At 47.0% G+C, this 27,518-nt stretch overlaps 2 protein-coding genes across 3 annotated transcripts in view; one reads left to right on the top strand and one right to left on the bottom strand.

The window, feature by feature from the left end:
- Positions 1-98: 98 nt before the first annotated feature.
- On the top strand, positions 99-4,383 carry camlg (calcium modulating ligand). Its single transcript, XM_086057490.1, is given in 5 exon segments — positions 99-457; positions 1,596-2,017; positions 2,097-2,162; positions 3,045-3,218; positions 3,220-4,383. Coding segments are annotated over 5 exon segments (891 nt in total). The 5' UTR covers positions 99-285; the 3' UTR covers positions 3,277-4,383.
- Positions 636-27,518, bottom strand: part of LOC147133767 (pterin-4-alpha-carbinolamine dehydratase 2) — a 66,102-nt gene continuing 39,219 nt past the window's right edge. The window contains exons 6-9 of one of the 2 annotated variants that reach the window (XR_015090362.1): positions 6,632-6,716; positions 3,447-6,000; positions 3,015-3,360; positions 636-2,193 (exon numbers count right to left, since the gene is read on the bottom strand). The gene's annotated coding sequence lies outside the window, so the exon portion shown is untranslated. The remainder of the gene's footprint in view (positions 2,194-3,014; positions 3,361-3,446; positions 6,001-6,631; positions 6,717-27,518) is intronic. The other variant, XR_015090361.1, reaches the window with a different exon arrangement.

Below are 27,518 nucleotides of genomic sequence, written 5' to 3' on the forward strand. Positions count from 1 at the left end.
GCTTATTGAACGCTGGGAGAATCATAAGAAACGGAGTTGCGACATCTCCTGGCAGAAGGAGGAAATGCAAAGGCAGCTGCCTCGATTTGCGAGCGTGGTATAAGCGGAAGTGACGTGTTGCTGCCTCGACCGCCGCTGCTGCCGCAAATTGCGCTTGGCCTTACTGGACCATTCCGTGCTGAGCACGTTATTTTTCGGGCCGTCTGGCCGTGTCCTCTCCTTCGAGTTATTGCCACACATTTTCTACTTCCGTCTTGGTTGACGCGAGCTTATTCTTTTGAAAACATGGAGCCTGCGGAGGCCGTCGCTTCCGCCGACGAAAAAACGACGACGGCGGGCTCGGCTCTGTCGGCGGCGCAGAGGCGAGCGGAGATCCGTAGAAGGAAGCTGCTCATGAATTCCGAGGACAGGATGAACAGAATTGTAGGCTATGCCAAGAACGAGGCTGACAATAACGGTACGTTGATTTGCAGCTTGCATTTGGAACAGAGCTGGAGCTGGATCTGCCCGTCCACGTGACGTCACAACAGGCTAAAACAGGCCCTTAGGAGCTCAAATTCGATAAAACAGGGCACTAAAATTAACGAATCATACTTGTTTTTGCGTATTTTTGTTTCAAAAGACTCGTCTCTGGGTCGTGACAAGATTTTTTATTTTCAAAAACAAAAACACGTAGATATGATGTCACACACAAAGTACCCGGATGTTGGACGTATTCATAATCGTTTCTTTGTTTCATATTTAATATCATGCACAATTAAAGATGCCCAGCCCACAAAAATAAACAGTCGGCAGCCTTTCGTAAATATATGAAGCGTAACCAATCCAAGCACGTCATAGAAACAGCCGAAAAAAAAAGGTTTACACTTAAACAGATACAGTATTTGAGTCTTTCTTCCTCTGACACGGCCAACAAATATACAGCCACGTCTGAGAGTTTACAGAATTGCCTGCTCAAATCATGATATAAAGGACAATAAAACAGAAAGTGCGTTTCATTTTCAATGTCATTGAAATAAACAGCAAGTCCGCTGCTCCTCTGGGATGGAGTGGAAACGACCAGTTTCCAAAGGTTCAGGACCCAAATGATCTTTTCACATATAAAATATAAGCGCTTAACTTCAGTTTGCACAAAACATCATTTGACCAGGTGTGCTTATACCTTTCAAAAATAAAAGTTCTTTGATCTCTTCAACTTTGCTCAATTTATTCCTGTAAAGAAACTGGAGGTCAACATCAGCACAAATGTTTTCCGTCTGCCCGCTCCAGGTATACTTATTGGCCAAGTCCCTTTCAAATATACATTTAGTTAACCTGGTATTCGACATATTGACGAATCGATTCTATTCCATAAACGTAGCATATCAGCAACATGTCTCGCTTGACATGCTTCCCACCACTCAGAGCAGGTTTTGGAGCATTTTTATGTACCCCGAAGAAGTACCTCAACGCTCTACATTGAACCTTTTCACACTGGGTTTGTATACAATAAGCCGGCCGGCACTATAGTCCAACACTGGAAAAACGGACAGATTTTGGCTTTTGTCAAGTTTTTCATTTTGAAAATGATGTTGGTTGTCATTACCTTTACCCAGGAGGGTCACCCCGGCGTTCACCGGAAGCCCGCTTCCACCTGGACCTGGACCGGACGCAGGCGTGGGCGCCCCCTCAACCCTCCCCCTTCCTGCCGGAGTCAGTCAGCCTGTCCCGCGGCGCCACCCCGGAGAGGAGGGACTCGCCACTGCCCGGCGACGCGGCGGCAATGGCGGACGGCCACCTCCGAGGCGTCCGGCAGAGGCCCAAGGCGGAGTTGGTGGCGGGGGACGACCCCGGCGGCCTGCAGCACTACCTCTCCCGCTTTGACGACGCCATGAAGCTGAGGGGCCAGCTGGCCAACGAGAAGCCGGCGCAGGACGGCGAAGCGGACGGCGAGGACTTTGACCCCTTCACTGTCTTCAGGCTGGTGTGCAGCATCCTCCTCGCCATTTTTGTCAGAGTGTTTGTCTGCAAGTATCTGGTGAGTCGTCACATGTCGGATTTAGCTCGAGACGTTTGCGCAGCGACGTGACGCTTTATTTGTCCTTTTGTGGTTTTAGTCGATATTTGCTCCATTTCTGACGCTGGAACTGGCCTTTATGGGCTTGTCCAAATACTTTCCTAAGGTGAGTTTGCATACTCAATATTAAGCTCCTGCTGAAAAAAAAAAAAATAGTCATATGTCACTTGATGTACATCAGCGTTTTGGATTTATTTTGTACAGTTATTATTTCGTTTTGACTTAAGTTCATTTTAATTAGTTTTGAGAGCGAGTTTGTTTTCATTTTCTAGTTTTTTATTAGTATTAGTTTTTTTCATATGGAGTATTTGTTGTCAGTTGAAGATGATTTAAAAAAAAAAAGGTCACAAAGTATTGTGTAATCAAGTACAGTAAACTACAATTCCCAGACAACTGACCTTCCTTCTTCCGTAGCTACGGCCGTATAGCGATTTCAAAATAAATGCACTTAAAATGAACCCCAAAAGCAAATATTAATTGGCGAAGCCGAAAACAAAGGAGATTTTTTCGATATAATTTCATTTAATTAGCCTAAGATGTTGTTTCTGTTAGTTTTCGTTTTTATTTTTTTTTAAGTATTTTCATTTGTTTTTCATTTCGTTAACGAAAATGTTTTATTCAATTTTAGTTACTTTGTTAGTTTGTGTCAACTATAATAACTTGGCACGAATGAAAATTTGTTGAAAAGTTGTCGCATTGAGAATGTCGCGGCTCCCCGCTTTCTAGGTTTGGTCACGTGACTTTCGCAATGCGAGCCCAAAGGCACTTTATTCAAGTTTATTCACGTCGACTCAAGTCGACAGCAGGCGGCGCTGTTGTATAAGATGTCAGCCCCCTGAGATGGCAGAACACAGGCGGATCCCTCTGCTAAATGCTCATTCCGCTGAACAATATTGATCAGAAATCGGTGTTTAGCCTAGCGCGGGCACACAGAACATTTTTTTTGGGACTTGCTCACCTTTAACCCTTTTGACCGCCGTGGTTCCAGGTGGAGAAGAAGGCACAGACCACGGTGCTGACGGCCGCCCTGCTGCTGTCGGGCATCCCCGGCGAGGTCATCAACCGCTCCATGGACACGTACCGACGCATGGGCGACGTCTTCGCCGACCTCTGCGCCTACTTCTTCACCTTCATCCTCTCGCACCAAGTCCTGCTGCTCGTCGGCTCCGGGCTCCGAGCCCGGCGAGCCCGGCGGGGTGGCTCCTTCCGCGACGCAGTGACTGAGCGAACCCACCCCGGCTTTCCCCGCCGCCCGTCTAGGCAGCAAGGCATGTTAGTGTCTCTCTTCCTTCATGCTGACAGCTCTGCAACGCAGTAAACCGGACATGATTGATGAGTTGAATTGTGAGGGGAATGTACTTTTTGTTTTTTTGTGGGAACGCATTTGTACCTTGACTTGCGGGCGCCCGACTCACACGTTTTTGCAGTCACGAGCCGTCGCTTGGTCTATTTTGTGGCACAAGAAATGGAGCGGCTCTGGTCCTGTAATGCCCTCGCACGTGGCCAAGGAGAGCCACAGTCGCCGATGCACTTTATTGAACAGGACAAACACACGTATACAACAAAATCGTTAGCCTGGTAGCGCGGTTGCCTACGTCATTTTTGAAAAATTTTCAAAAATCTATTTCAGCAAGTACTTAGGTATTTTCGGGGGGGGGGCAGTTACGCTTCTAGGCTCCCAAAAGAAACACTCACCAGGAGCCACTGTTGTCGAATAATTTAAAAAATGTTTTTCGGCGGGGGCTGGAATAGATTACAGGTTTACGTTTGGCGCCCGCTGATTCATCTAGCCGTGTCCCGTTTTTTTTTTTTTTTTTTTTTTTTTTTTGGGGTAGAAAACTGGAGGTTTATCCGCCTTTTCTTCAAGATTTTTGTAGGGGTTTACAGATCGTGTTTTTTCTTCCTTCTTTCCTTACATTCATAATAGGTGTCAAATGTCCACATATTTTCCTTATTCGCGGGCCGGCCCAGGCCCGAAACCCCGCGAGTAGCAGGAGTCCCCTGGAATGGCATCTGGTTCATTCAGTGAAGAAACTCGATTTGAGTAAATTGCGTTATGAGCATGGCCTTGGGAGGAATTCAACTCGTAAGTCAAGGTGCCGAGTGTGCATTCTGCTTTTGTGTCACGTTTCCGCCTTACGTGTTTTCTATATACTTAATTTATTATTGTGACTATTTTTCACCTGTTAACGACGTGCGCGTTTTATCCAGTCGGATTTATTTGATCTGTTATCTGCATTTTGCCTTTGAAAAAATGTAATGCATATACATGTGAACTAATTCAGTGTTAACATGTTAGAAGCATTAAAATTGTCAAGCCAAATGAACACCACCGGTCTGACACGTGGTCGGTCTCCTTTTTGTTTTTGACTTTTTAACATTTTAATTTGACATTAATTTAAGAAAAAAAAATATGGGGATTTAATCATCATCGTTATTATTAAATAAAAAATGGATAAGAACTTTTTCAGGAAAAAAAAACAATTTGAGAAAATTTGGATTTGATTTGTTTTTGGAGTATTGGCAAATTCAGCAAAAATATAGCATCATTTAAAACTTTAATATAAATTACTAAGTATACGCTTTTTTTGTTGTTGCTTAGGGCTGCAAAAACCTGGATTGTATTAAACCTGAATTTTATTCAGTTGACTTTAAAACACGTAAATATACAGTACAGTTAAAACAAACATATTTGATCGAGTACAAATTTAGATTTTCTTTAAATACATACATATATATTTCTATATCTAAATTGTGTCCTGCATGCTGGCACTAACTCCGCTGTAGTGTTCTCTGACAATTTTTTTTTTTTTTTCCCGAACCCAACATCGAAGGCTTTTCGACAGTTTCTCAGGTGCTTTTGTGGCTGTGTATGAGAGGCCTGTCAATTAATGACAGCAGACTTCACTTCACCCCTGGTGAACTTTTGGCCGGGAATTGGCCCTTATCCTTCAGGTTATTGATTAAAGCCGTCCGTTGAAGTTAGTGCGCCGCTGACATCATAACTGTTATAGCAACATCATTTGCTCTTTAAAATGCTTGCAAAATCCCAGAATTTTCTGAGTGGGGAACTTTCCGTGCGAAGGAACCAGGAATTAATCATGTATAACTGCCACGTGATATCAACAATACGTCATTGCTGGATGGCTTGCTTTTAGCATGTTTCGCAAATTAAAGTCCCTGTCAAGTGAAAATAAATGTCGTGTTAATTTGACAACACAAAGACGAGTGTCGTTACCAACCCTGCCAAAGTTGAATGATTAAAATAAAAAATATAGCCGAGTACATCAGATGAGGCTTCAAAATCCTGAAACAACGGCCCATTAAACTGTCAACTGTCAATCGAATAACACTAACGTCTTTGCCGTGCCTGCACGTGTCTGCATGTTTAAGCAGCAACAATGGATCCACTTAAAGCCTCCGATCTTTGGAATATATCCCACCGAGAGGCGCTAGCTACTAGCTAGCCCGCAAGCTCAGCGGGCCTCTATGGCGGTGGGCTCGTGGCCGGCGTCACCTCCCTGCTTGGGAAATTTAACAACACCAAGCCGTTTTGCAAGTTGTGGCGTCCACAGAAGAGGCATTTGCGGGTTAGCTAGCTAGCTGGCCAATCGACCCGCTCATATCCCAAACCACTCCAAAGTCGGGTCACGTGCACCTCAAGGCAGCGCTGTATTGAGAAACAAATCTCGGAATTGACTTTACAGGCACTTTGAATAAATGAAAGTTGAAGAATGTCCACAGCAGGACGCAAGGGAAGGCCAGGCGGGCGTTTCGGCGAAGTCAGATGGGGGTCATTTTCCCAGCCATCCAGGGAGGCCAGGACCTGAGACCCCCTCTGAGGGCAGCCCATCTGAGGCTTAATCCCCAGGAAATACGTCCAGGTTTCAGCCGCGATTCCCCGCTTCCCGTCCAGCCCACATCCATCCCACCATCCAACCATCCTGAAGAAGAAAAAAAAAAAAAAGCTCCGTAAATTCAAAGCATGTGTCTCGGGCAAGGGCCAATCCGAGGGCTGCCTTTCCCAGAGCCCGTGCTGATGAAATTTTATTCTTTGCACGAAAAATGGAGCGAGGGCGGAGGGAAAACATGGAATTAAATAAAGCAAACATTGGAGGGAAGATCAAGGAGGAGAAGAGGGTAAGAAGCTGGTCAATGCTTGGGGGAAAAAAAAAAAAAAGTCTTTATGAGCGCGTTCATTTCTCTGATCTCCAGATCTCAACTAAATACATTTTCCCAGGACAACAAAGTTACGTTGTTTTCCTGGGGAAAAAAAAAAAAAAAAGTACGATTCCCCATTTGACAGCTCAAGCGTCCACTCTGGACTGGTCGCCAGCCACTTTCAAGTGTCGTGTAGCAACCGTTCATGCTCTCATGATGGACGATTCCGACACTCAATTGTGAATTTTAACTATAAAACACAAATAGGAGATGACCTACAATTGTGCCCTGAGGAACACCAGAGAAGTCAACGGGCGAATAACAGAGGATCCACAACTATGAGCCTTCAATGAACCTAGCATGCATGTTTTCAGGATGTGGGAGAAAATCGGAGATTCAAACTCAGAGCCTTACGATTGGCAGCGTTCCATTTCCACCCTCCAGTCTCTCTAGGCTTTGTCCCCCGTCAGGGTTTTGGGTGAGCTGGAGCCTATCCTAGCTGATTTTGGAGACAAAATCGGAGTTTATATCCTGGATTCTTTGCCAGTAATCACAGGTCAAGTAAACATTTATGCTCACATACTCATCAATGGACAAGTTTGAGTCTAAACTCAACCAAACATGCGTGCTCATAGGCTAATTGGGTTACTTCCCTGTCCACTATCAACATTGGTATTCCTCAGGGCGCGATTGCCGGGCATCTCCTATTCTCAGCCCATTTCATTTTACACTTACAGTTTAGAGTCATCAGTCAACCTAACATGCGTTTTTTTTTGGTACAGATTTTGTGTTGACCCAATAACTAGAATGACGCCTTTCGTAGAGCGTGGACCTCCTCCAGGGCTCAACAATCCACATTTTTGCTCAGCATTAGCTTTGCCCCTGTAATTAGGTCAGAATTCCATCATCATAGCCTTTCCATGTTTATTGTCATCATTGTGCAGTGGACACGCATTCGTGGTTCGGCCCTCGTGGATTTATGAAAATTGTTTTCCCCCAATAATTTTTAAAACTACTTTTTAATTTAATTGTATTTATTTTTGGAAGGAACCAACCACTGTTTGTCATGGAAAATGCTTTTTGGCTTATCCGCAGCTTATTCAAGATTTTTTAGGCGGGTTGAAAATGCATTTATTGATACATTTTACTGCAATTCTAATGGGCGCCAATGATTTGCCGTCCCTACCGCTGTACGAGTACATTCGACGAGACATCCTCACACCCTGTTATTGTAAAAAATTGTACATAGAAATGGCAGCAGTGAGAAATGACAAAGGTCAAAATAGAAATTGATGGACTGATTAGACAACCTAAAAAAAACAGTCTAGTGGACAGTTGTTTTGGGGGGTGGGGTGGGGGGGGGATGCTAACAAGGAGCTGGGCCGGCGTCCCTTTAATAATCCTATGATCCTCGGCCATTAAAGCGGACTGAAGGAGGGATCTCCAACATAAGGACAGACAGCCACTATCACCCCCCGTCCACCCCCGCCCTCGTGGCAGCTTCTGTGCCCCCTTTGCTGCTCTCCGTGACACCCGAAAAGGGTTAAATCCCTCCCCGGGCCGGCCTCCTCACACTTAGCGCAGGGAACCCGATAGCCGGCCGCCTTTTGATGGCCTGATTCCCCAGCTTAGGAGAATAAATTAAAAGCAATCCTGCTCCTCGGAGCGCACTGCGGCGGCTGCTGATTTAGGATTTTCATCTGGAATGGGAGCTTTTGACTCCCTCCCATAAGCACCCCCTCCTTCCTTCCGCCTCTTTCGGGGGGCTGTATATATTTTGATCAAATATGCTCCTAATGGAAGGCCGGTGCGACTGTCAATCAAACAAAGGGTGGATCAAGCCGCCGACTATTCCATCCTGATCCCGCGTTGTCGGTGTGAGGAGCTTTGAGCTGAGCTCACCCCCCCCCCCGCCCCCCGCCCACCTCTTTGTTTTACAGCGGAGCGAGGGCGACGGCGGAATGCTGATGTGTGAGTCGGATTCAGAGCAAGAGGCTTCGCCATGGCCACTCACAGACTCGACTGCGCTGGTGCCTTGCAAATGTGAAAATGAGGGACGAGCCGTCGTTCGGTAGAGTTTGGCTTTGACAAAATTTGATGGACGCCGGCAGTTTAAAGACAATTCCACATTTTCCATTCAAATCAGTCACGCAAGTTTGCCTTCCGCTAGCTTAATGCTAACAAACAATGCCAAACTCCATAGACAGGCTAACGAAAGTAGCATCAAAGTTGCAGTTTCCTAAACCTTTAAGCAACAAATATTTTCATACAAGCGGTAGCAACACATATAGACAGACAATATAACAACACTTACAGGCAAATACTCCTTAACCTCTTTAAGTTTTTTAAAAAACAAAAAACGGAATTGACTGCAGCTTACTAAGCACTGGTGACCGTCTTTGTTTCTATTTGCATGCTCGTATTACTCTGAAAAATCGACTTACTCTAAGTACAGTCACAGAGTATTTGTGCTTTGTTACATCCCACCACTGCTAGTTAGCTTAAATACATGCATGAGATCGAAATACCGACAAAAGTCAAAAGAAAAATAAAGACTCCAGGAAGTCTTTGTGGCCGATAACGATGAAATAAAAACCAAATACCTGAAAGATGTACTGTAAAAACGGCAAAGTTGAAGTATGGGCACTGTTGCGTCCCACTACTGATCGAGGGCCACGGCATTGCGCCTTTAGGTGTACCTAATGAAGTGTCCCGTATGAACGAAAGACGGCCATTTTGTGAGAAAGCCAGGGTCCTTGAACGCATCGGCGCAGCTGTAAACGGCCTTTTATTGGCGTTGGCCCGCTCTCGGGGGTTATTGTCAGGTTGGCCCAGGCCGCGCGCGCACACACACGTACACACGCGCGCTTATTCCCACACCAGATAGCCTATTCCTACGCACGCTCGCACGCACGCACGCACGCACGCACGCACGCACGCTCGGGTTAATGTGAGGGCCAGATCGGACGGGGTCAAGCCCGGCAGATAAACTCCGGCCTGGAGGTTCCAGCCTCTCGGCGGATCTGCAAATCATTAAGCTCAAGGTGATTCACGGCGGCTTCGCCCCAGAGGATTGTGGGACGCGTCCAGGAGGGAAACCCACCAGCCCCCCCCCCCCCCCCCCCCCCCCCACCCTCTGTGGCGGCTCAGGCAAGCCACTCAAGGCACCTCGAAAAATAAGAGGCCGGGCGGGGATCTCCATGCCTCCTTCGCTCCCGTGTGAGGCATTCTGTGTTTAACAAAAAAAAAAAAAAAAAAAAAAAACAGAACTTGTCCCTGCTTGAGTTGGAACCCCTGACACGCTAGGTTAAGAGCTTCAAAGCCTGATAACAGCTTCAAAAAAAATAAAGGATAGCAGCGTATTTGTCGAGCTGCCTTAGAGAACCGTACAACGGTAAAAGTCTTGCGTGGCTTCGACGTGCATTAATGGATGTCCTTGTGAAGAAATAAATGCCTCACACCAGCAGCCAAGAAATGACGGCTGGTAGCTGCAATTAACTTTCAAAATAAAATTCCAGTGAAAAGATTACAAATAGATGCCTCACCTCAAATAGACGCGTCCTTTTTTTGCCCTGGTAAAACAAGTGTTGCCATTATTAGGTGTTTAGAATCAACTGTTATGATGAAAAGAATTAAAAAAAAAAAAAAAAGCAAACACAAACACCTCACCTCAAATAGACACAGCAGGAAATAAGGGATCCATTGAAAAGACGAATAAAGATTTGAAATAAATACCTCACCTCAAATAGAAGTACACTTGAGGGGAAAAAAGAAAACACAGCATTATGTGGCTGCAAAGAACACTTAGCACAGAACAATGTTCAAAGGATCAAAACCACTTGATCACAAATAAATGCCTCACCTCATTAAAAAAAACAAAACGTTTTGATTCAAAATCAAAAACAAGTAGATGGCCTTAATTGACTTCTGTTCAACTTTGGTGAAAATATTTTTAAACAAGCACACCGTCACGACTAAACGCCTCACCTCATATAAACGTCCTTATTTGTCTCAAAATTTAAAAACAAAAACAACAGGCGACGCTTTTAGATCATTAGAATGAAAAGATAAACTCAAACGCCTCATCTCAAATCGACATGACCTTTTCTCCCTTCAAGAAAACAACAACAGGTTGGCTCGAGTTAACTTGCACTACAACTGCGTCGAAGGCAACACCCCCAAAATCTTGATCTTAATGAAATGCCTCACCCCAAATAGACACTTAGTCCTTTTTTGGGGGGCTCAAGATAAAAACAACAGGAGGTGCAAATCGATGTAACGAATGTTTCCTATGGATCAGAGTTGGGGAGAAAAAAAAAGACACAAATCAATTTGCTAGTCCAAAACTGCCTCACCTCAACTAAACGCCTCCTTTTTCGCCTGTGCAAAAAAACTCCCCTTATATTGTCAGTGAGTGCGCGGGGGCCGCCCGCTGACCACGGTCGGTCAGTCGCCAGCCGGCCTGCGGCTAATTGGGACCCCGACCTTCTTAAAGGGGGAGTGGGGGGGGGGGGGCGCACCTTTCAGCTTTTTGATGTCATCACAGACGGAGGTGAAAACACCCACCCAGGAGGAAGGCTCACCCCAAGGGCGAGCTTTGGTGACTCACGGAGGCTACGTCGTCGTCTTTTGTCGGCCGCCTTACGAGACTCTGCCGACTCAGCGTTTGTCACGGCAAGTCGGCAAGCCCCGCCTGCTCCGCGCCGATTATTTTCGATTTCGGGCCTACGCGGGTTTTCCGAGGCCGAGCGACGCCAGCGGACTTGCCGGCGGGCCCGAGCGTCGCGTGACGCCGGGCTTTGAAGCCGTCTCCGTAGCGACCGCCTCGCTAAGCCCCCAAAGACGGCCGCGCCTTGACTTACACGTTCAAGTTGCGTCCGAGCTCTCGAGTCAAATTTTGGGGCTCGTTCAAATCACTTTTCCCCACCGAAATGAACTGAAATGACACGAATCCGTTCCGGCACCCACGACCTTAAGAATGCAGTAGCATAGTGGGTCTAAGTGTTCATGAAAACAATAGTGCAAGTCACCGCAACGTCATCCGAACAGTTAGGCGGCGCCTTAACGGGAAAACTGCTACATTTGAAATACGACTGAATTGTACTTGCTAGTGAACCACCAGAGTGAGCCCGAGTACCCCTTGTGCTGCTAGTACCAACATTTAAGAAAGCAAGTGGCATTTTTTGTATGATTATTAGTCAAACGTCATCCTGCTTGGGATTTTGTTGCAAAAGGACAAAAGTTACACACGCAGACAAAAATAGTGCGTGTAACATGTGAGAAGGCGGCAGCGAAAGGCCCCAAATCCTCCTGTAAGCTCCTAATTGCGCCGCATTGTCCTGCTGGACTTTGAACTCCAAAAGGAGGACGGATGACGCGCGTGTGCGTGCGTGCGTGCGTGCGTGCGTGCGCGCGTGCGTGTGTGAGTGGCAGGTCCGGGCCGGCGGTCCCGTCTTCCTGAAAGTATCATGGGCGACGGCTTAACGCATCAAGACCCAGACACCCAAAACACACGGCGCAAAAGATGGACATGTGTGGCCCACATAGGCGTGAAAACATGCGCGCGCGCACACACACACACACACACACACACGCACACACATTTGCATGCAGACGTTCTTACAGAAGCCCCCAAATCCATCCCATCCATCTTGCTTTCATCTGTCATCATGTCTGATGTTTTTCCCATCGGAAATCATCTGTTCCTGGCTCAAACTGTCCCCGTCACATTTCTTTTTATTTTTTATCGTTAAAAAAGTTCACTACTTTTCTTAGTCAAATGTGAAAACAACCACACAAAAAAAACAACAACAAAAAATGCATCAAATGATGTCAGTGCAATTTTCCCCCTCTAAATATTGAAACTGTATTCTCATTTGTTATTTGTCATTTGTATTTGTAAAATGACAATTTGACTCTTGTCATTTTTGTATTTTCTGATCGATGTTATAACATTCAGACTTTTTTTTCCGTCACAAAATATCCAAACTTTATCCTTGTAATTATTTGAAAAATAAAAGGCTAATCTAATCGGGTTTTTTTTTCTCATCACATGACAATTGAAGTCATCGTTCGAACCTAAACACTGCACTTAAACATTGGAAAATCCTAAAAACGTATTTCAACAAGGATTCAATGGCAATGGATCGCACATGAAAGTTAAATGAGAAAAAAAAAATCCCAACCCAAAAGTTTAAAAGCAAGAAGTTGTTTCAAGATGACCTGATAGTAAATCGTCATCGTCATACCAAATCAGTTTTCTGGGCTGCCCGGCTCAAGGTGAGTCGGCCGTATTTTCGGCCTTCCTCAAGGCGGCGAGCGGGCGGGCGGAGACAACGGGGCGCGAGCGTTGGAGCGCTCCATTGTGCGTCCGGCGTAAGCCGAGAGCAGGCGGCGCTCCAGACGCGGCGTCTGCGGCCCGTAATCCTCCCAAAGCCCATCCATCGGAAACCCGAGTGCGGCCGGCGCCCCCCCCCCCCCCCCCCGCCCCGGCCCCCCCGGCAGCAGCGTTATGACATCACATACGCGATTGCAACTTTTGCCCCTTCGGCTCATATCTTGAAAACATTTTGACTCTTGTAACTTTCTCCACTTACGATTTCTTTTGTTCTACCTTTTTGGGAGTAAGGTCAAAGTCTAAACACTATAAGATATTTTTCTCCTCATTTCAAGCCTTTATTGTGCTTCTTCAAAAAGTGTCAAAGGTCAAATTCCAAATGTACAATTCTCAAAATGGAATCCTTGCAACTTTTCCCGTCCAAAACGTTTCCGGGCCTCCTATGTGACACGTCGTCCGTCATCATAGTCCAACGCGATTCTTGTTCTGATCTTGTTCTCATCCTATTGGCCGCAAACCTTTGGCGCAGTCTTCAAGCTTGTCCTCACAAATGCGCCACTTTCCCTTTTTTTACCGACTGCGTTATTCCTCCTCGTCTCATCCAACTCGCACGAGTTCGGCGCTCAACGACGAATGAACGCGGACCCTTAAAGAGTGACGAGCGGCAACAAACGGCGACGAGACCCCCCCCCCGCGCGACCCCTCCACGCCCATACATCACGTCCGTCATTTATCTGCTGGGACTTTGGTCATCGATGCGACTGCAAAGAAGGCGGCGAGCCATCATTAGTCTGCTCGACTCGAGCGCAAGAGACAAAAAAAAACAACAACAAAAACGAGACGGGCCGCTACGCTAGCATTAGCCCTAACCCTAATGGACAGGATGCTAACATTAGCATAGCACAAAAAGAAAGGTCACGTTTAAAACATGGAAAGGTGCTGATTCGAAACAAACACGCAGCCAATGTTTTCATTGCGTTTGGGAAAGATGGAAAAAAAAAAAAAAAAAGTGGAGAGCCGCTTTTCACGGGAGTCGCTCTCTCCCCTTCCCAACAATTAGTTGATCAAGGCCTCGGCGGGCTGAGTGCTGTTTACGCCAGCGCACCTTTTACGTGTCACCGCTGGCCCATTCGTCTCCGCTTCGGCGCGGCTCGGATCAAAGCGCCCGACGACATTTGACCTTTGGGGAGTGCGCCTGCCCGCCAACTCGGAGAGGTGAAGAAGAACATCAGGAACACGTCGTCTTCTCACCTCCTAATGACTTCAGGGGACACTTTTTATTCGGCACATTTCAAGCCGAAGTCAAAAGCCGCTCGACACGGCCGAAAATAAACACGCCAATGGGCTGGCGTCAAAATGTTGAGCGGTTGACGATTGCCGTAAAAATGACAAATCGGAAAAGTTCGAAAGCGTTTGTGTGAACGCCAGAACGTTCCGACCAAGTTTGGTTCACAAAAATCTGCCAGTTAACGTCTGTTGCAAAACTCCATAGACGGGCTAACAAAAATGAGTATTGATGTTACTGTAATTGTACATCTTCAAACAACCGTTAGCTTGACGTTACCCTAAAATGTGAAACAACAAATGGGCGAAAAGGAATTTTGTCAGATGTCAAATTTTGACAGTAAATGTCAAGCTTCAAATAACCGCCAGCTCAACGCTAACAATGTAAACCCACGGGCGAAAGGAAAGTAGCAATGACGTTACGGTCGATATAAACCTTCGCTAGCTCAATGCTGCCATATAATGTGAAACGACAGAGACGGGCTAACAGAAATCAACATGGATGTTAGCCAAAAAGTCCAAAAATGGTCGACGTCACTATTCGTTCGAAAACATGCGCAGAAAAAAACCCCTCCGATTATGATGATAGGCCGATTAATTTCCCAAATGTGTCAAAGAAATGACGCAAACATTATTTGGAAAGTGTTGAGCACCAAACGCCAAGTCTGTCAACCAAGTCGTTTCCTGCTGCTGCCGTGCAACTCGGTGCTGCCGAGCGACGCTGTGGCACAAGTCGGTACTACGCCGAAGGCGCCCCGCTTGACGCTGGAACGAAAAGATGCTTTCAAAATGGCCGACCGACCCGACGTTTACTTTTGCGTTTGCGGCCACGAGATTGTAAACAAAGTGGACGCGGTTCCAGGAAATGAGACAACAAAGGGAGCAATGTCAACGGGAGGGTCCCCGTAATCACACCATACTCCTTTTTTTTTTTTTTTTTTTTTTTTGTGTGTGTGTTTTCTGCAGGGGAAATTGCGCTATTTGTAATTAATGCTCAATTAAAGGCCACGCGGTGGCCCCCAAATCCCTGGGAAGGTCCCACATGAGCCCCCGCAGCTGGTCCACATTGGCCCGCAGAGCTCCGGTTACCTTGTTAAGGTGCGCCGGCTTCCTCCGCTGATCCCGGGCAGCAGATTGGCTTCAAAAAAAAAAAAAAAGGCTGATTACGTGCAGACGGACGGGACAAACTTTTTGGATCGGTCAAAATATCGATCAAAGTTGAACAACGTTGAGCATCACTTTGATGTCGGGGGGGGGGGGGGGTGAACAAAAAAAAATAAAAACCCGGGCGCCCCATATTGTTCCTCGTGTTTTTTCCAAATTCCAATTCAGAATTCAAACAAGAGTGGGAGCGAAACTTTTTGCGATGTGCCCAAGTCATGCCGTGAGTTGGCCGTCAATGTTGAAACGATCGGCGTGGCGCCATTGCGTGTGCGCGCGGGCGCGTGTGTGTGCGCGTGCGCGCGTGTGTTGACTTTGAGTGAATGGTTACGCGAAAGTTACGACAGGAGCGCGTGTCCCAACGCCCCCGAAAGCGAGGCGCGCAGCCTTCCACTCGGTCATCATCATCATCATCATCATCATCATCATCATCGGAGAGGTCAGGCGGGTTATTTATTGATCGATTGAATTAGTGAAGGAGGGCCTTCTCTAATCATTAATGCACTTGTGAGCCATTAGAGGACAAACACGGCACCCGACTGGGAAAAAGACTGAAATATGTCGTGTGATAAGAAATATCACACGAGCAACAAATATTTCTATGTAATCAGTCAAATCAGCTTTAGGTCACGCAAATCAATTCAAAAGAATGGGACCCGAAGGGGATCCCTGGGGGACTCCACATTTCATCTTAAATCTCTCTGATGAGCATTTGGCAGCCCCCACCTAAGCCCTTCCCGCCCCAGGTGTTAAGACGCCGGGCGACACGCTGACATGACACTTGGGTGACATGTCAGCGGCGTCAGCGGCGTCAGCGGCGTCAGCGGCCGGCGGGCGGGCGACATTCCGGGCCGACACTGAAGCCACTTTGGTGACTGAGGCCGACTTTGTGTACTACAACTATTTAACAGTCCAATTCTGTGCAATATTATCCTATAATGTCACAACCGTGTCATAGTGTATCATCTTTGCCATAAATGGTGTCCAAAAATGGAAGGACACTTTATAATAGTGTAATAACTATGTATTACATTTGTAACAGCGTCCAATGATGTAAGAGCTGGCTAACAAATATGTAAAAAATGTGTCAGATAATGTAACAGCAAATTTCTAATAATACGTCATAAATGTGTTCTACTGGCTGAGATTCAGTTTGCGGTGATTTTTCTTCTCATTGCGAGCACGTTGATTAAAAAAGGGGAACTATTTTGTCTGCGTGTAGTTTTTTTTATTTTCATTTTTTTATACATTGTGCCTAGTTAGCAAAACGTGTTGTAATTGGCAGTTAAAATAAATATCATTTCGACCTTTTCACTGAATCCATTTAATTTGGACCAAAGGAGTTCACTTTGTAGTAGCCCACAATCTGTCCGAGTAGGTTTGCCACCTGCGCCGCTGCGGTCCAAATGTTGTCAGCAGCGAGCGAGTCTCCCTAAGACGCGCTAAGCACACAATCCGACTGACGTGTCCGCCCGCCTCATTTGCTGACAGCGGCCCGTTTCCTCCACATTATCGCGCGCATCAGATAAGGGCAACATTCCAGCCCCCGCTAAGACCCGAGGAAGCGACAATCTTACAAATGCGTCCACTCAAGCGCTGACAGAGGGAGGCGACGTCCTTAGCTCATCTTCAGGCCTCAAATCAATTGCGTGCTGTTATAGAAATGTCTTCACGAGAGCTCATCAGACTGTTTAGCAAGCTAAACAACCCCACCCCTTCTTATTACAGATATCACATGCTATTACATAGTTATTACACTATTAATGCCCTTTATTTGACGCTATTAGGTACACACGTGGTGCATGATCAGAGACTATTACACATTTGTTGCACAGTTACAACACTATGGTACAAGGGTGATACTTTGAAGAGCCTAGTACACATTTATTACACCGTTGTATCAGACACATATAGCTATTAGCTATGATTAGCTAGCAAATGTAAACCTAAGCCTAAGTACAGCTTTTGTATCTGTTGTAGGGAATAAAAGTAGCAAAAATCCACGAAAGGTTGTCATTGCACAAGGCAAAGCACTTTTTTTCTATTAGACAAAGCTATGGCCTGACGGAATGAAGCTCCTCCCCTCAGTTCAACATGAATGCCAGCAGATGGCGGCAAAGCAATATTAAGTGCGCGTTGACTATCACAACGTCTTGACTTCCCGCCAACTCAAAGTTTTGAACGTTCGCTGGACATTCGGGCTGACGCGCGTCCCTCGGCATTGCCACGCAATTCGCCCGCCGCGTCGCCGCTCGGCCGCGGAAACGACCGGACGAGGCCATTTGGGTGGCGGCGAACAAAAGGCGGGCCTCCGCCGAGGCGAGGTCGGCGCTCGGGCGGCTCCGGCCGCGCGAACGCGGCTTAGCCGCATCCGGCATGCGCGTCATCGCAATGATGCTAACGAGCAGCTAATGCGCCAAGTGCCTTTAGGCGGGCTTGTTGTGGGCGGCTAATCGGCGTTGAGCAGACGGCTCGGCGCCCCATTGCAGGTGACGGATCAACACATTCCGGACGAACGCGGCAGCCAAAGGAACAAGCCGCCGCACCTTCCTCATCCTCAACCGCGTGCGGATTCAACTTGGAGCAAATTGGTCGGACTTGTCGCCGCAGTCCAAAGAAAACAAACAAACAAACAAACAAGAGTCCGGAAAATAGCCGATTGGAATTCATTGTGTCCCCTGGACTCGATTTTTGCGCTGTGCTGCGGCGAAATCTCGATGACGCTTTGTGCTGCCGAAGGCGGCGCCCCCGCCCCCCCCCAAAAAAAAAAGCGAGCGCTTAAAACAAGCTGGTCTTTCTGTGTGTGCAAAGACAACACATGCATAGCTGCTTGATGAATGGCACTTTCTGCACAGTTGACTCTGCAGTGCAAACGCCTTGGAGTGACTCATTTTTCAGACTGAAAGAAAAAAAAAAAAAAAAAAAGGGGCACGGTTGGAAGACATCACAAATATTAGCCGCGTGTTTGAATGGGCCACCGAGAAAAACTCCGCTTGATTCAAAGTGGGCCTTTTGTGTTGCCCTTTGTTAGTTTTGGCTTCTTCAACTGCACCTTTCATACACTTAAAAAAAAAAAAACGGCAAACGTGTGAACGTTTTTGGTCTGCGTCTGCACATACTGTCGGTCATATTCAAACCGTAAGATGAAAAGAGCGAGTGCAAAAAATGAGATTGAAATAAATGTGTGCAATCAAGCCCAACTAACAATAACACAATGATTTCTAAAAAAAATTCAGAAATAAAATGACACTTTAAGAAATTGAGGGGAAACAACAAAATCGAAAATATAAACCAAAATTCTATGAAAGAATTGTTCTTATCATTGGGAATTGTTAAGGGCACTTCCTTGGTGACACTGTGGAATGAGAGCCAATAAATAATTCATTTCCAAAAGAAAAAGATGGATAATAAGAAAAGCTGAAAAAAGAAAAAAAAGTCTTCCGTGTTCCTTTTCCTTCTTGCCGGACGTCTAGTGTGCTACTGGGGACGCTTCATTAGGCACACCATGGAATCAACTTTTTTTTTTTTTTTTAAAGAGAGACACTGGCCTCACTAATAAGTTCTATTCATGCGTTTCTATGATTATGACCGCTGGGAAGAGCGTCGCAAATCAAGCAAAGGCCACGTGTACCTGCTGGACTCTTTTCAGCAAGCGGCAATTTGTCCGTTTGTGTGGAGCAGAAAAGAAAAGAAAAGAAAAGAAAAGAGCTGATGTAAAAGGAAAACACGTGTCAGCGAGGCGGCGTGGGAACGCGCGGCGCCACCAGAACCTGTCGGATGACAAGCGCGACTGATGAATTGCGAGGAGGCTCGGCCATCCGGCCGCTTTTTGAGAACAATCAAAACGCCGTTCGGAAAAACAAGCCGAGGCCGCCGAGCGTTGCAAAAGTCGGCGCGCCGAAGCGACCCGGGAATCGGAGGCTCGCCGCCCAAAATGGCCGCCGCTGAGCCGATGGGAGGGATTGCATCGAGTAGACAAACGGAGAGCGCAAATAGAACCTCGGGGCAATGAGCCGCATGCTGCTTCACCGAGACGTCACCTCTGAATTAAGAGTCGTTCAAGTTTGAATCGGTGCGTGTGGGCCGGGCCGCGCCCCCCCACAAAGGCGTCGCGTGCGTGAGAGCCGCGCTCGAGCGCGAGCTACTTTTCGCTCGCTCCTCGGTGTCAACGCTGTTATTATTCATTGGCCCGCTACCATGACGACGGGGCGCGCGCGCGCTCGCACAAAATCAACCATCTGCTCTCGGATGTCATTCACGTTCCACTTTGTGTATTTAAAACAAGCACATAAGTGAGCCTTTTCAAAGTGGGCGGGCCTAGCTTCATGCCAACACATCAACAGAAACGCCACAGAGGGGCGAAGCAAAAGCATCTATGTGGAGGCGCTTTAGGCAATCCCTATTGAGACAGAAAGAGTCACGCACAAATACAGCGATTGGCGCATATTTTTGATCATCTGCGAAGAATAACGAATATCACCGCCGTTTACGGGGGTGGGGGGGGGGCTCGCGAGTCCTTTTCTTTCTTCAAAAAACACTTTGGGTGAGGCTTGAACGGATTAACGGCAATTGCATCCATTTCAACGGAGAAAGACGCAAACGGCAAACAGACGCTTCCAAACGACGTCACGAGCCAAATGCTGCTTCATCAAAAAAATGCTAATCGGCATTCTTTACACTCTCGTCCTTCCGCGTGTGGACGCAAGCGGGCCTGAATACAAAGAATTTGGCATCAGAAAGTTACGGGAGGGTGCAGCTACACACGCGCGCGCGCGCGCACGCACGCACGCACGGCAGCGCTTCATCAGAGTACTCGTTGCCCCGAGAGACGTTGATGAAGCGCCTCATCGGGCTTGGAAAGAGGAGATGGGCCACTTTGAAGTGGGCCTGACACTGTCCAGATGCAAGTGGGTGTGCGTGCGTGCGTGCGTGCGTGCGTGCGCGAGCTACTTAGCCGGTCCGTGTCTGTGTTTGTCATTCCAGAGTTCCAAACGTGGATGTAAACACAAAAGAAAGAAAGCAAGAGCGCAAGAGGCCTGGACGCTAAAAACGCTGGAATGGCGGGTGAGCGACCGGGAGGCAATTTGCGGGCGACGGAATCCGGCAAAAAGGAAGCGCCACACAAGCTTGCTCTTCGGGCATCGCCGACGGGTCGCAATTGCGGCAAGTTTCATTCAAGGTTACTAAATGCTCCGAAATGAATGAACACACTCGTTCAAAATGTTGAAGACTCGATGGAATTAGCGCCCCCTAAAAAATGGAGAGGGGCGGCTGGGATTTAGAAGGAGAAAACGTGCGGGATATATGAAAGACAAAAAAAAAAAAAAACACACATTTGGAATTGAATTTTGGGATCAAACTAAATACTAAATATCAAAGTATGGATGAAAAAAAAAATGGGAAAGAAAACGATTTCTGAATAAAACAAAAAAAATTGTCGATGAAAACTGGCATTGTGTATAAAAACGCGACAAAATATGATGAATGAAATCAGAAAATGTTCACAGGAAAACAAACCTCGTCTTTCTGAGCTAAACAAAAAAAAAACTCACAAAATGTCAAGATTAAAAATAATATTTTTCCAGGACAAAACTACAAAACATTTGACATTCAACAACACCCAAAAACAAACAAAACAAGACAAATGTGCGTCACCATTTCATACTTGCCGTCGGGCTACTTCAGCCGTCGGCCGCCAGGGGGCAGCACAAAACAGACACACACACACACACAAAGAAGAAGACAAACGTATGCGTTGATATTACTGCAGCAGACCGAGTCACAGTGGCTGTGAAACTCTTCTTTGTTTCCGTGTGTGTGCCGCGGCTAATCGCGAAGACGTCGCCGTCCGCGTTCAAAGACGGCCGAGCCTTAGCACGTAAAACGTTAGCGTAGCCGTAGAAACAAGGACAAGGCAGAATACGTGTTGAAATGCGGTGCGTGCAGGCGAGGACTGTGCAGAGTACCCCCCGCCCCCCTTGCGTGCCATTAAAGCCCCCCCAAAGCCACTTCACAGTTATTGAAGAGGCAAGTGTCAGCGAGCGTCTCGCCACTTCGTATGTCTTGCGAACGGGCCTAATGCATCCCGTTTGACCTTCCCCACCATAAATCACACGGCGGGCCTCAGATCTTGAAAGCGCGTGTGTGGAAAAAGATTAGCACGAAAAAAAATGACAATTTCAAAAAAAAAAAAAAAAAAAAAAAAAATTCAGGCCTGAATTCAATGGGCACTGTGCGCCTTGGCCACTAGGGGGCACCACACCACATAGACGGTCCTAATATTTCCGAATACAGTATTTGTATTTATTTCACCGTCATTATTTGATTCCTTTATGGAACCGGGTCGGACACGAAACCTTTTCGGGCCACTCCACCAAACGTCGACTTAATTGGATCTTTAGGCCTAACATGGATGAAATAACGTGGATAGCAAAAGTCCATCCGGGTCACATCAAGAAAAAAAGACAACTATCAAAAGGCGGGAAGGCGCGCTCCACTCCGACATTCCCGGCATTCCCGCAAAGCTCTCAGCCGCCCCCCCCCCAACAGCCTTAAATGATTAACGTTCCCATGCGGGGCTTACGGCCGCTGATCTCTGCTCGCAGCGACCTTTCTGCCTTCTTTTGGGCTTTTATTAGCGCCGCCGCCGCCGCCGCCACCGTCCTAATTTGCGTGTTTGCTCCAAAGCGCTACTGTCCACGCTGCATGGGAACAAGTCGCAGATTCAGGGGCCTCACGCTTGCTCGGGTTTGGAGGGCGCGCTCAAGAGGGGGCACTCGTGCGCCGCTCGGCCCTCTGCGTGCGTGCGTGCTCGTTTGAGACACACACAAAATGTTTTTGTCAAATACTAGGAATTGAAGAAAATAGGTGAACTAAAACAAATGTGAGACAGACAGTGGAAAATTGGAGACATTTGAATTATGAAATGGAAATGCAAAAAAAAAGGTCCAAGTATGTTTTTTTTTTAATAAAACATTTTTAGAGCTAACTCTAACCTTACACATAATTCCCAAAAAATACCACCTGCTACAAAAACAAAACAAAAAAATTCCCCCCAAATCCCACCATTTTTAGCAGCCTATAAATGAAAGAAACGAAACCCACCGCAAAATTGGAGGTGGACATTTGTAATTGGATTCCGTGATAAAAGTACATCAATAAAATCTAATAAATAGGGGCTCAAATAAACAGATCAAAGCTTGGATGGCATTAAAACAAAATGTATGTTAGCAAAAAGAGCATTTGGGGGATAAATGAAAGAAACGCGTAAACATCTCAATGGAGAAACGACATTTCTGACAAAAACAACACAAATTGGTGGATGAAGAAAAGAAACGTTTCTCATCAAATGCGAAATAACACTTTGCAAATACATTTCCCCACACAATTGTAACCAGAAAAGTGGACAATTCTGGTGGGGAAAAAAAACAACAACCCAAAAATCACCAAAGTTGAAAAAACACAAAAACAAAACATTTGAGGAGGAACAAGCGCGTCGTCGTCGTCCTTCCATTTCTTTGAACCACCTTATGTTTTTTGTTTTGTTTTGCTTTTTGTGGTCATGCAATTCAAGTGGCCAGCATCGCGAGGACACAAAAAAGGACTTTGGACAAAATAGGAAACCATCAAGTCAACTTTGCAAAAACCTCAAGCACTAAAAGTCAAAAGTTGATGACAAATCCAATTTGAACTCGCTCTCCTGCAACATGAGAAGAAACAAATGGAGCTCCACCAAAAATTCATCCCAATCGGCATCATCATCATCATCATCATCATCATCATCATCATCATCATTCTGATTGTGAGGGCAACCAAAACAAAGACGGGCGGAGCTCCCAAAGTCACTTGATCCTCACCACCGCCATCACGGTTGCCCTCGGCGCGTCCCGCTTTCAAATGACAGCACGAGGATGAGGGCTCGGGTCAAAGGTCAAATCCACAAAGGGATTTAAGGGCCGGCACTTCATCGCGGCCTCCGCCCGAAAAACAACAACAACAACAACAACAACAACAAAAGAGAGACATGAACAAATAATCGGGCGGGACTGGATGGCCAAAAGTGTCCGTGTTGTTTTTCAAGGCTACGCTAGTACGCGTCACCAAAACCATGCGTAAAAACGTCAACAAGAAGGACTCGTTTAGTTAAGCAAAAACACAAATCTTTCTTGTCAGATTAGATGTTTTTTTTTTATGCTCTCACAAAAATCTTTTCAAATAACAAAATGGTGGTATCATAATGGATATTCAATTCAAAATTGAAAAATGTATGATTTGAAAAACATACTATTACATCCTTATTTGCAATCCCGACTAATGTACAACTGCCCACGTAAAACTGGGACGTCCAGATGAAATTGGAACGAGACCCCGGAACGCCGAAAGACGCTCTCGTTTGCTTCTCGAGGCCGGACGAAGACGAGGAGGACGACGATGACGACGGCGGCGGCGGCGGCGGCGGCGGGCGGGCAGGCGGGAGCGTCCGCGTGTCGGCCGTAAGCGATCGTCTAACTGTCACCCGATACCAAGGACACGGATCACATTGCAGCCTTTAGACGCCAGCGCCCCACATGTGCGTGCGTGCGTGCGTATACTTGTATTCCTATCGTTAAAGTGAACGTATCACTTTTATAATGAGCATTTTTTATGGGCACAATTCAAGACTATGATGAGCCTACGTGCGCATGAAAAACGGTGCTTTTTGATTGGCTACATGAGCATCATTGTTGCTGAAGCCCCGCCCCCTCGATTTGGTCTCGCAATTTACACGCCAAGGTTGCTTCTCTGCAACAACAACAAAACAAGAGTGAGATTTTACTTCTCCTGCAGCCCGGCCACCTGTAATCCCTGCTGGGGAGGATTTGGGCCGGGGAGGGGGGGGGGGGGGCGTGGGGGGGGGGGGCGGTCGTCCCGAGGTGTTCTCAGCCCAGGAGCTGGAGCCTAATTAGGGGGCGCGCAAGTTGAGCCCCGCAACTCGTCTTCATCGACGTCTTGTGCTGCCAAAGTCTTTTTGGGAGCACAAAAAGTGCACAGTGCGGCAAAATCAAGTTGCGTTTTCAAATTGGACAAAAAAAAAAAACCGAGGCTCGAAATAGGCGGTCGCACTTTGCGAGGCAAAATTTGCACGCTGTGCCTCATCGAAAGCAAAACTGAGAATCAGCCTGGCGTCCCAAAAAGTTTGGCCCGGCGGGTGCGCCGAGGCGGAGGCTCCGGTCGCGACACGCCGGCTAGCTTGCGGCCGGCTACGCTGCGCAGTTGCTGCTTTTATTATGCGGCGCCGTCAAATCCAAACAAAGGAGGAACAATATCATTGGCGCGTGTGAGCGCCGAGCCCAAAAGGAGAAGCGAGGAAGTCGGTCCGTCTGCTGAGTGGACTGACTCGTTTGCGGCTGTCAACCAAGATAGCATTTAGCCGCCAAAGTCAAACGAGCGCCGGTCGCAGATTGCCTAGCCTTCTTCGCATTTTTTCCTCTTGTCCACTCAAAGCCGATCCGCTCTGAAGCCGACAGTAATTGTCGCCTGCGTACATAAGCGACAAGGCACGCTGATTGCTAAGCTCGGCTACGATTGACACGGCTAGCGCAAGAACTAAACGCCGGGGCCCTTCAGCGCACTTTTCGCAGCCGTCTGGCTCGAATGGCCAAGTTCACAAATGTCCGGACCGCGGAAGGAACGTCCATCCACTCGCTAATCCGAACCGCAAAGCGGAAATGAACAACCGTACGCGGCGGCCAGGAGGAGTGGCCTAGACGCTTCAAAGCGCTCATTCATTTTATCGTCATAATGTTATTGTGCGGTAAAACCTTTGCGTCAGGTCAACAAACAAAGGAAACTGAATGCTCCACAATATTATGAAAGTTGCTCCTCAGATGAAGTCACAGATTGGCAAAACTGCCCCGCAAAGAGAAAAAAAAAAAAAAAAGACATTTGGAGCCATGAAATGCATTTGGTTGAATTGTTGCTGTTTAGTGAGTAGCAAAAAGATGAAAAACAGCCAAAAGCATTTTTTTTTCACTGCTTCCTTTACAAATAAGGAGAAAATTGGAGATGCTTTCAAAGCTCGGCAATTATGCCTAACGTGGGAGATCAAAATAAATCCCTACACATTCAGAGTCCACAACCTCATTTTCTCTGTCTGCTTTTTATCCAACAACAAAACACTGTTACATTTTTTTTTTTTGTGGGGGGTCCAATAGGCGATGCAAGATTTTCATTGAACTGCAATAAGTCCGAAAGTTGTAAGCGCAATCCAAAAAGGATTTTTTTTCCTTCTTTCTTGACATCCAAAACAAACGCCCCAAACGATTTGAAGTTGAGGAAAATGAAAAATCCAAAATTGCGACTCCATTGGAGAAGCGTTTCCAATGGTGAGACGTGCTTGTCACATAGGTCCAATTGACATTTTTTGCTGTGAGTCACGATGAGTCAGCATCCGCTCATTAAAGGATTTGATCCGCCTGCGCACATCCCAAATATCTTCTCATTTTCGACAAGAAGATTACAAATTTCACACGTGATATTCGTCCGACGTTTATGCTCGGAATGAAGACGTTCCTACGTGGACCCCGGCCGGCGTGATGTCGTCATGTGGGCGGGGCTAGCAAGAGACAGGTGAGTCTATAGAGTAATTGGTTTCCTGGAGAGGATTAACTTGTCTGCCTGGGGCCTCTCCCTTAAACAATATGCAGGTAGTGTGTCTCCCCGGTTGCCAGGGCAACAAGAATCTTTTGGCACACTCTTTGTCCCCTTTCGCATAGCAAACCTTTTAGCGATACATTATACGCGTCTTAATATAAAGAGCCTTAAATGCTTGGAAGGTTTAGCCGGGTGAGTTAGCGGCATATTAGCATCCTAGTGCTAACACCAGCAGGTATCGTTTTGGATGGGAGCAGGAAAACGCAAAAACAACAAAAGTCATGCGCCCGTCAGAAATACCTTTCGGACAATGTGAACATTTTCACCTGAAACTCGAGTTGTTTGACAGCCAAACGGTTTAACCGCGAAGCGGAGGATCCGCTTCGCAATTGTTGTCTTGCTAGCTTAGTGACTAGCGCATTCATGTATGCCAGATGGAGCGACAACCAAGCTTCAAAATGCGTTTGTTTTTTCAATGTATAATTGTCATGAGTTTGAATCGACTTGTTTTCACTCCGGACCCGAAGTCGTGCATGGAACAAACTGGTTTTGGTTTTCAATTGCAAAGAAAAGAATTTGATACTTTTTGAAAATCGGGTTATTCATGAATATTTTACGAAAATGCAGAGAAATGCAAAAACATAAAAAGAGTTTTTTTTTTGTGTGACGCCAGCAAACGGGCACCTGCGCCATCTCGATCATGGCAAATCATCAAAAAGTGTCTGGAAATGGACAAATCGGCGGCGGGAGAAGTTGCTCAAAGTACGAGCGCAGGAATTTGCCCAAATTGCCACTTCAAACCAAAATGGCCGACTTCCTGTTTAATTCATGCTGATTGGCCAAACTGGTGTCAGGTGCTGTTTTTTTTGAAGGGGGTGGGGGCGGGCGGGGCCATTCAGGACCCCTAAAATACAAACATGCTTGCTTGGTCAATTTTCAGGCATGTTGAGTCCCCCAGCAAAGCAAGTAAAAGCATTACTTCCCCGGCGTAAGGAATAAAAGAGGGCCGGGCCCCGAGCCGCTTCCCTTTCCTTTTATCAAGGGATTTACATTTGATTGACAGCTGGAAAGCAAAGTGACACATGCTCGCCTCAGGGCCAAGGCAAGGCGAGCGAGAGTGCGCGCGTTCCCACCGAGCGGCTGTATGACAACGCCGGCCGGGCGGGCGGGCGGGCACGCGCGCACGCGCGCACGCGCGCACGCACACACGCACGCCTCGGTGCCGTAGTCGTGTCTGAACAGAAAGCAGCCAGCGCACTGGTACGGACAATGCCCGAGAAGGGGCCCTCCGTCGTCGGGCTTGGCTTCCACCGCGCCCTCTGAACACACTCCGACGAGAACGCGGCTATTAACAGCTCGGCACCAAACAAAACAAAAATGCGGCAAAGAGTATCGATGACGGCACCCAAATTGTTTGCGATACTGAGCGTTCGAGCTCGGCAAGCGCTGGCCTACATGGCGGGATTTTTGCATCCGATGTGAATGAAGCCATGATGGTCGGATTGACTCCGGCGCCGACAGGAATGCGACGCGGTTGCTTTTGCCTTTGCGCGCCGACGCCCCGAAAGTCGAGCGGGCCCTCCGGCGGCGCCCATTGACGGCAAGCCGCCCGTGACGCTCCCGACGCCGATGCGCCGCGTCGGCTGCAACCGTGAAAGTCACGCTTACAAGGCCGCGGTCCAAAAGAGTAGAAAGCGCTCTTTTCGCTCCCTCCCACCGCAAGCACGAGAAGGAACGTTGCTTCAACTAATGCCTCGTCGAGAGTGTCAGTCGATTGCGCACAATGATTCATACAGATGTGTGAAGGTGTACCTAATGAAGTGGCCGGTTTGTGCAAATTGTACTGTACACGCAAAAAAAAAAAAAAAAAACACTCGGCCGACAAAC

This window comes from Filicampus tigris, chromosome 17 (assembly GCF_054856515.1).
Source record: "Filicampus tigris isolate MCC_2025a chromosome 17, RoL_Ftig_1.0, whole genome shotgun sequence".
In the NCBI taxonomy this organism is placed as follows: domain Eukaryota; kingdom Metazoa; phylum Chordata; class Actinopteri; order Syngnathiformes; family Syngnathidae; genus Filicampus; species Filicampus tigris.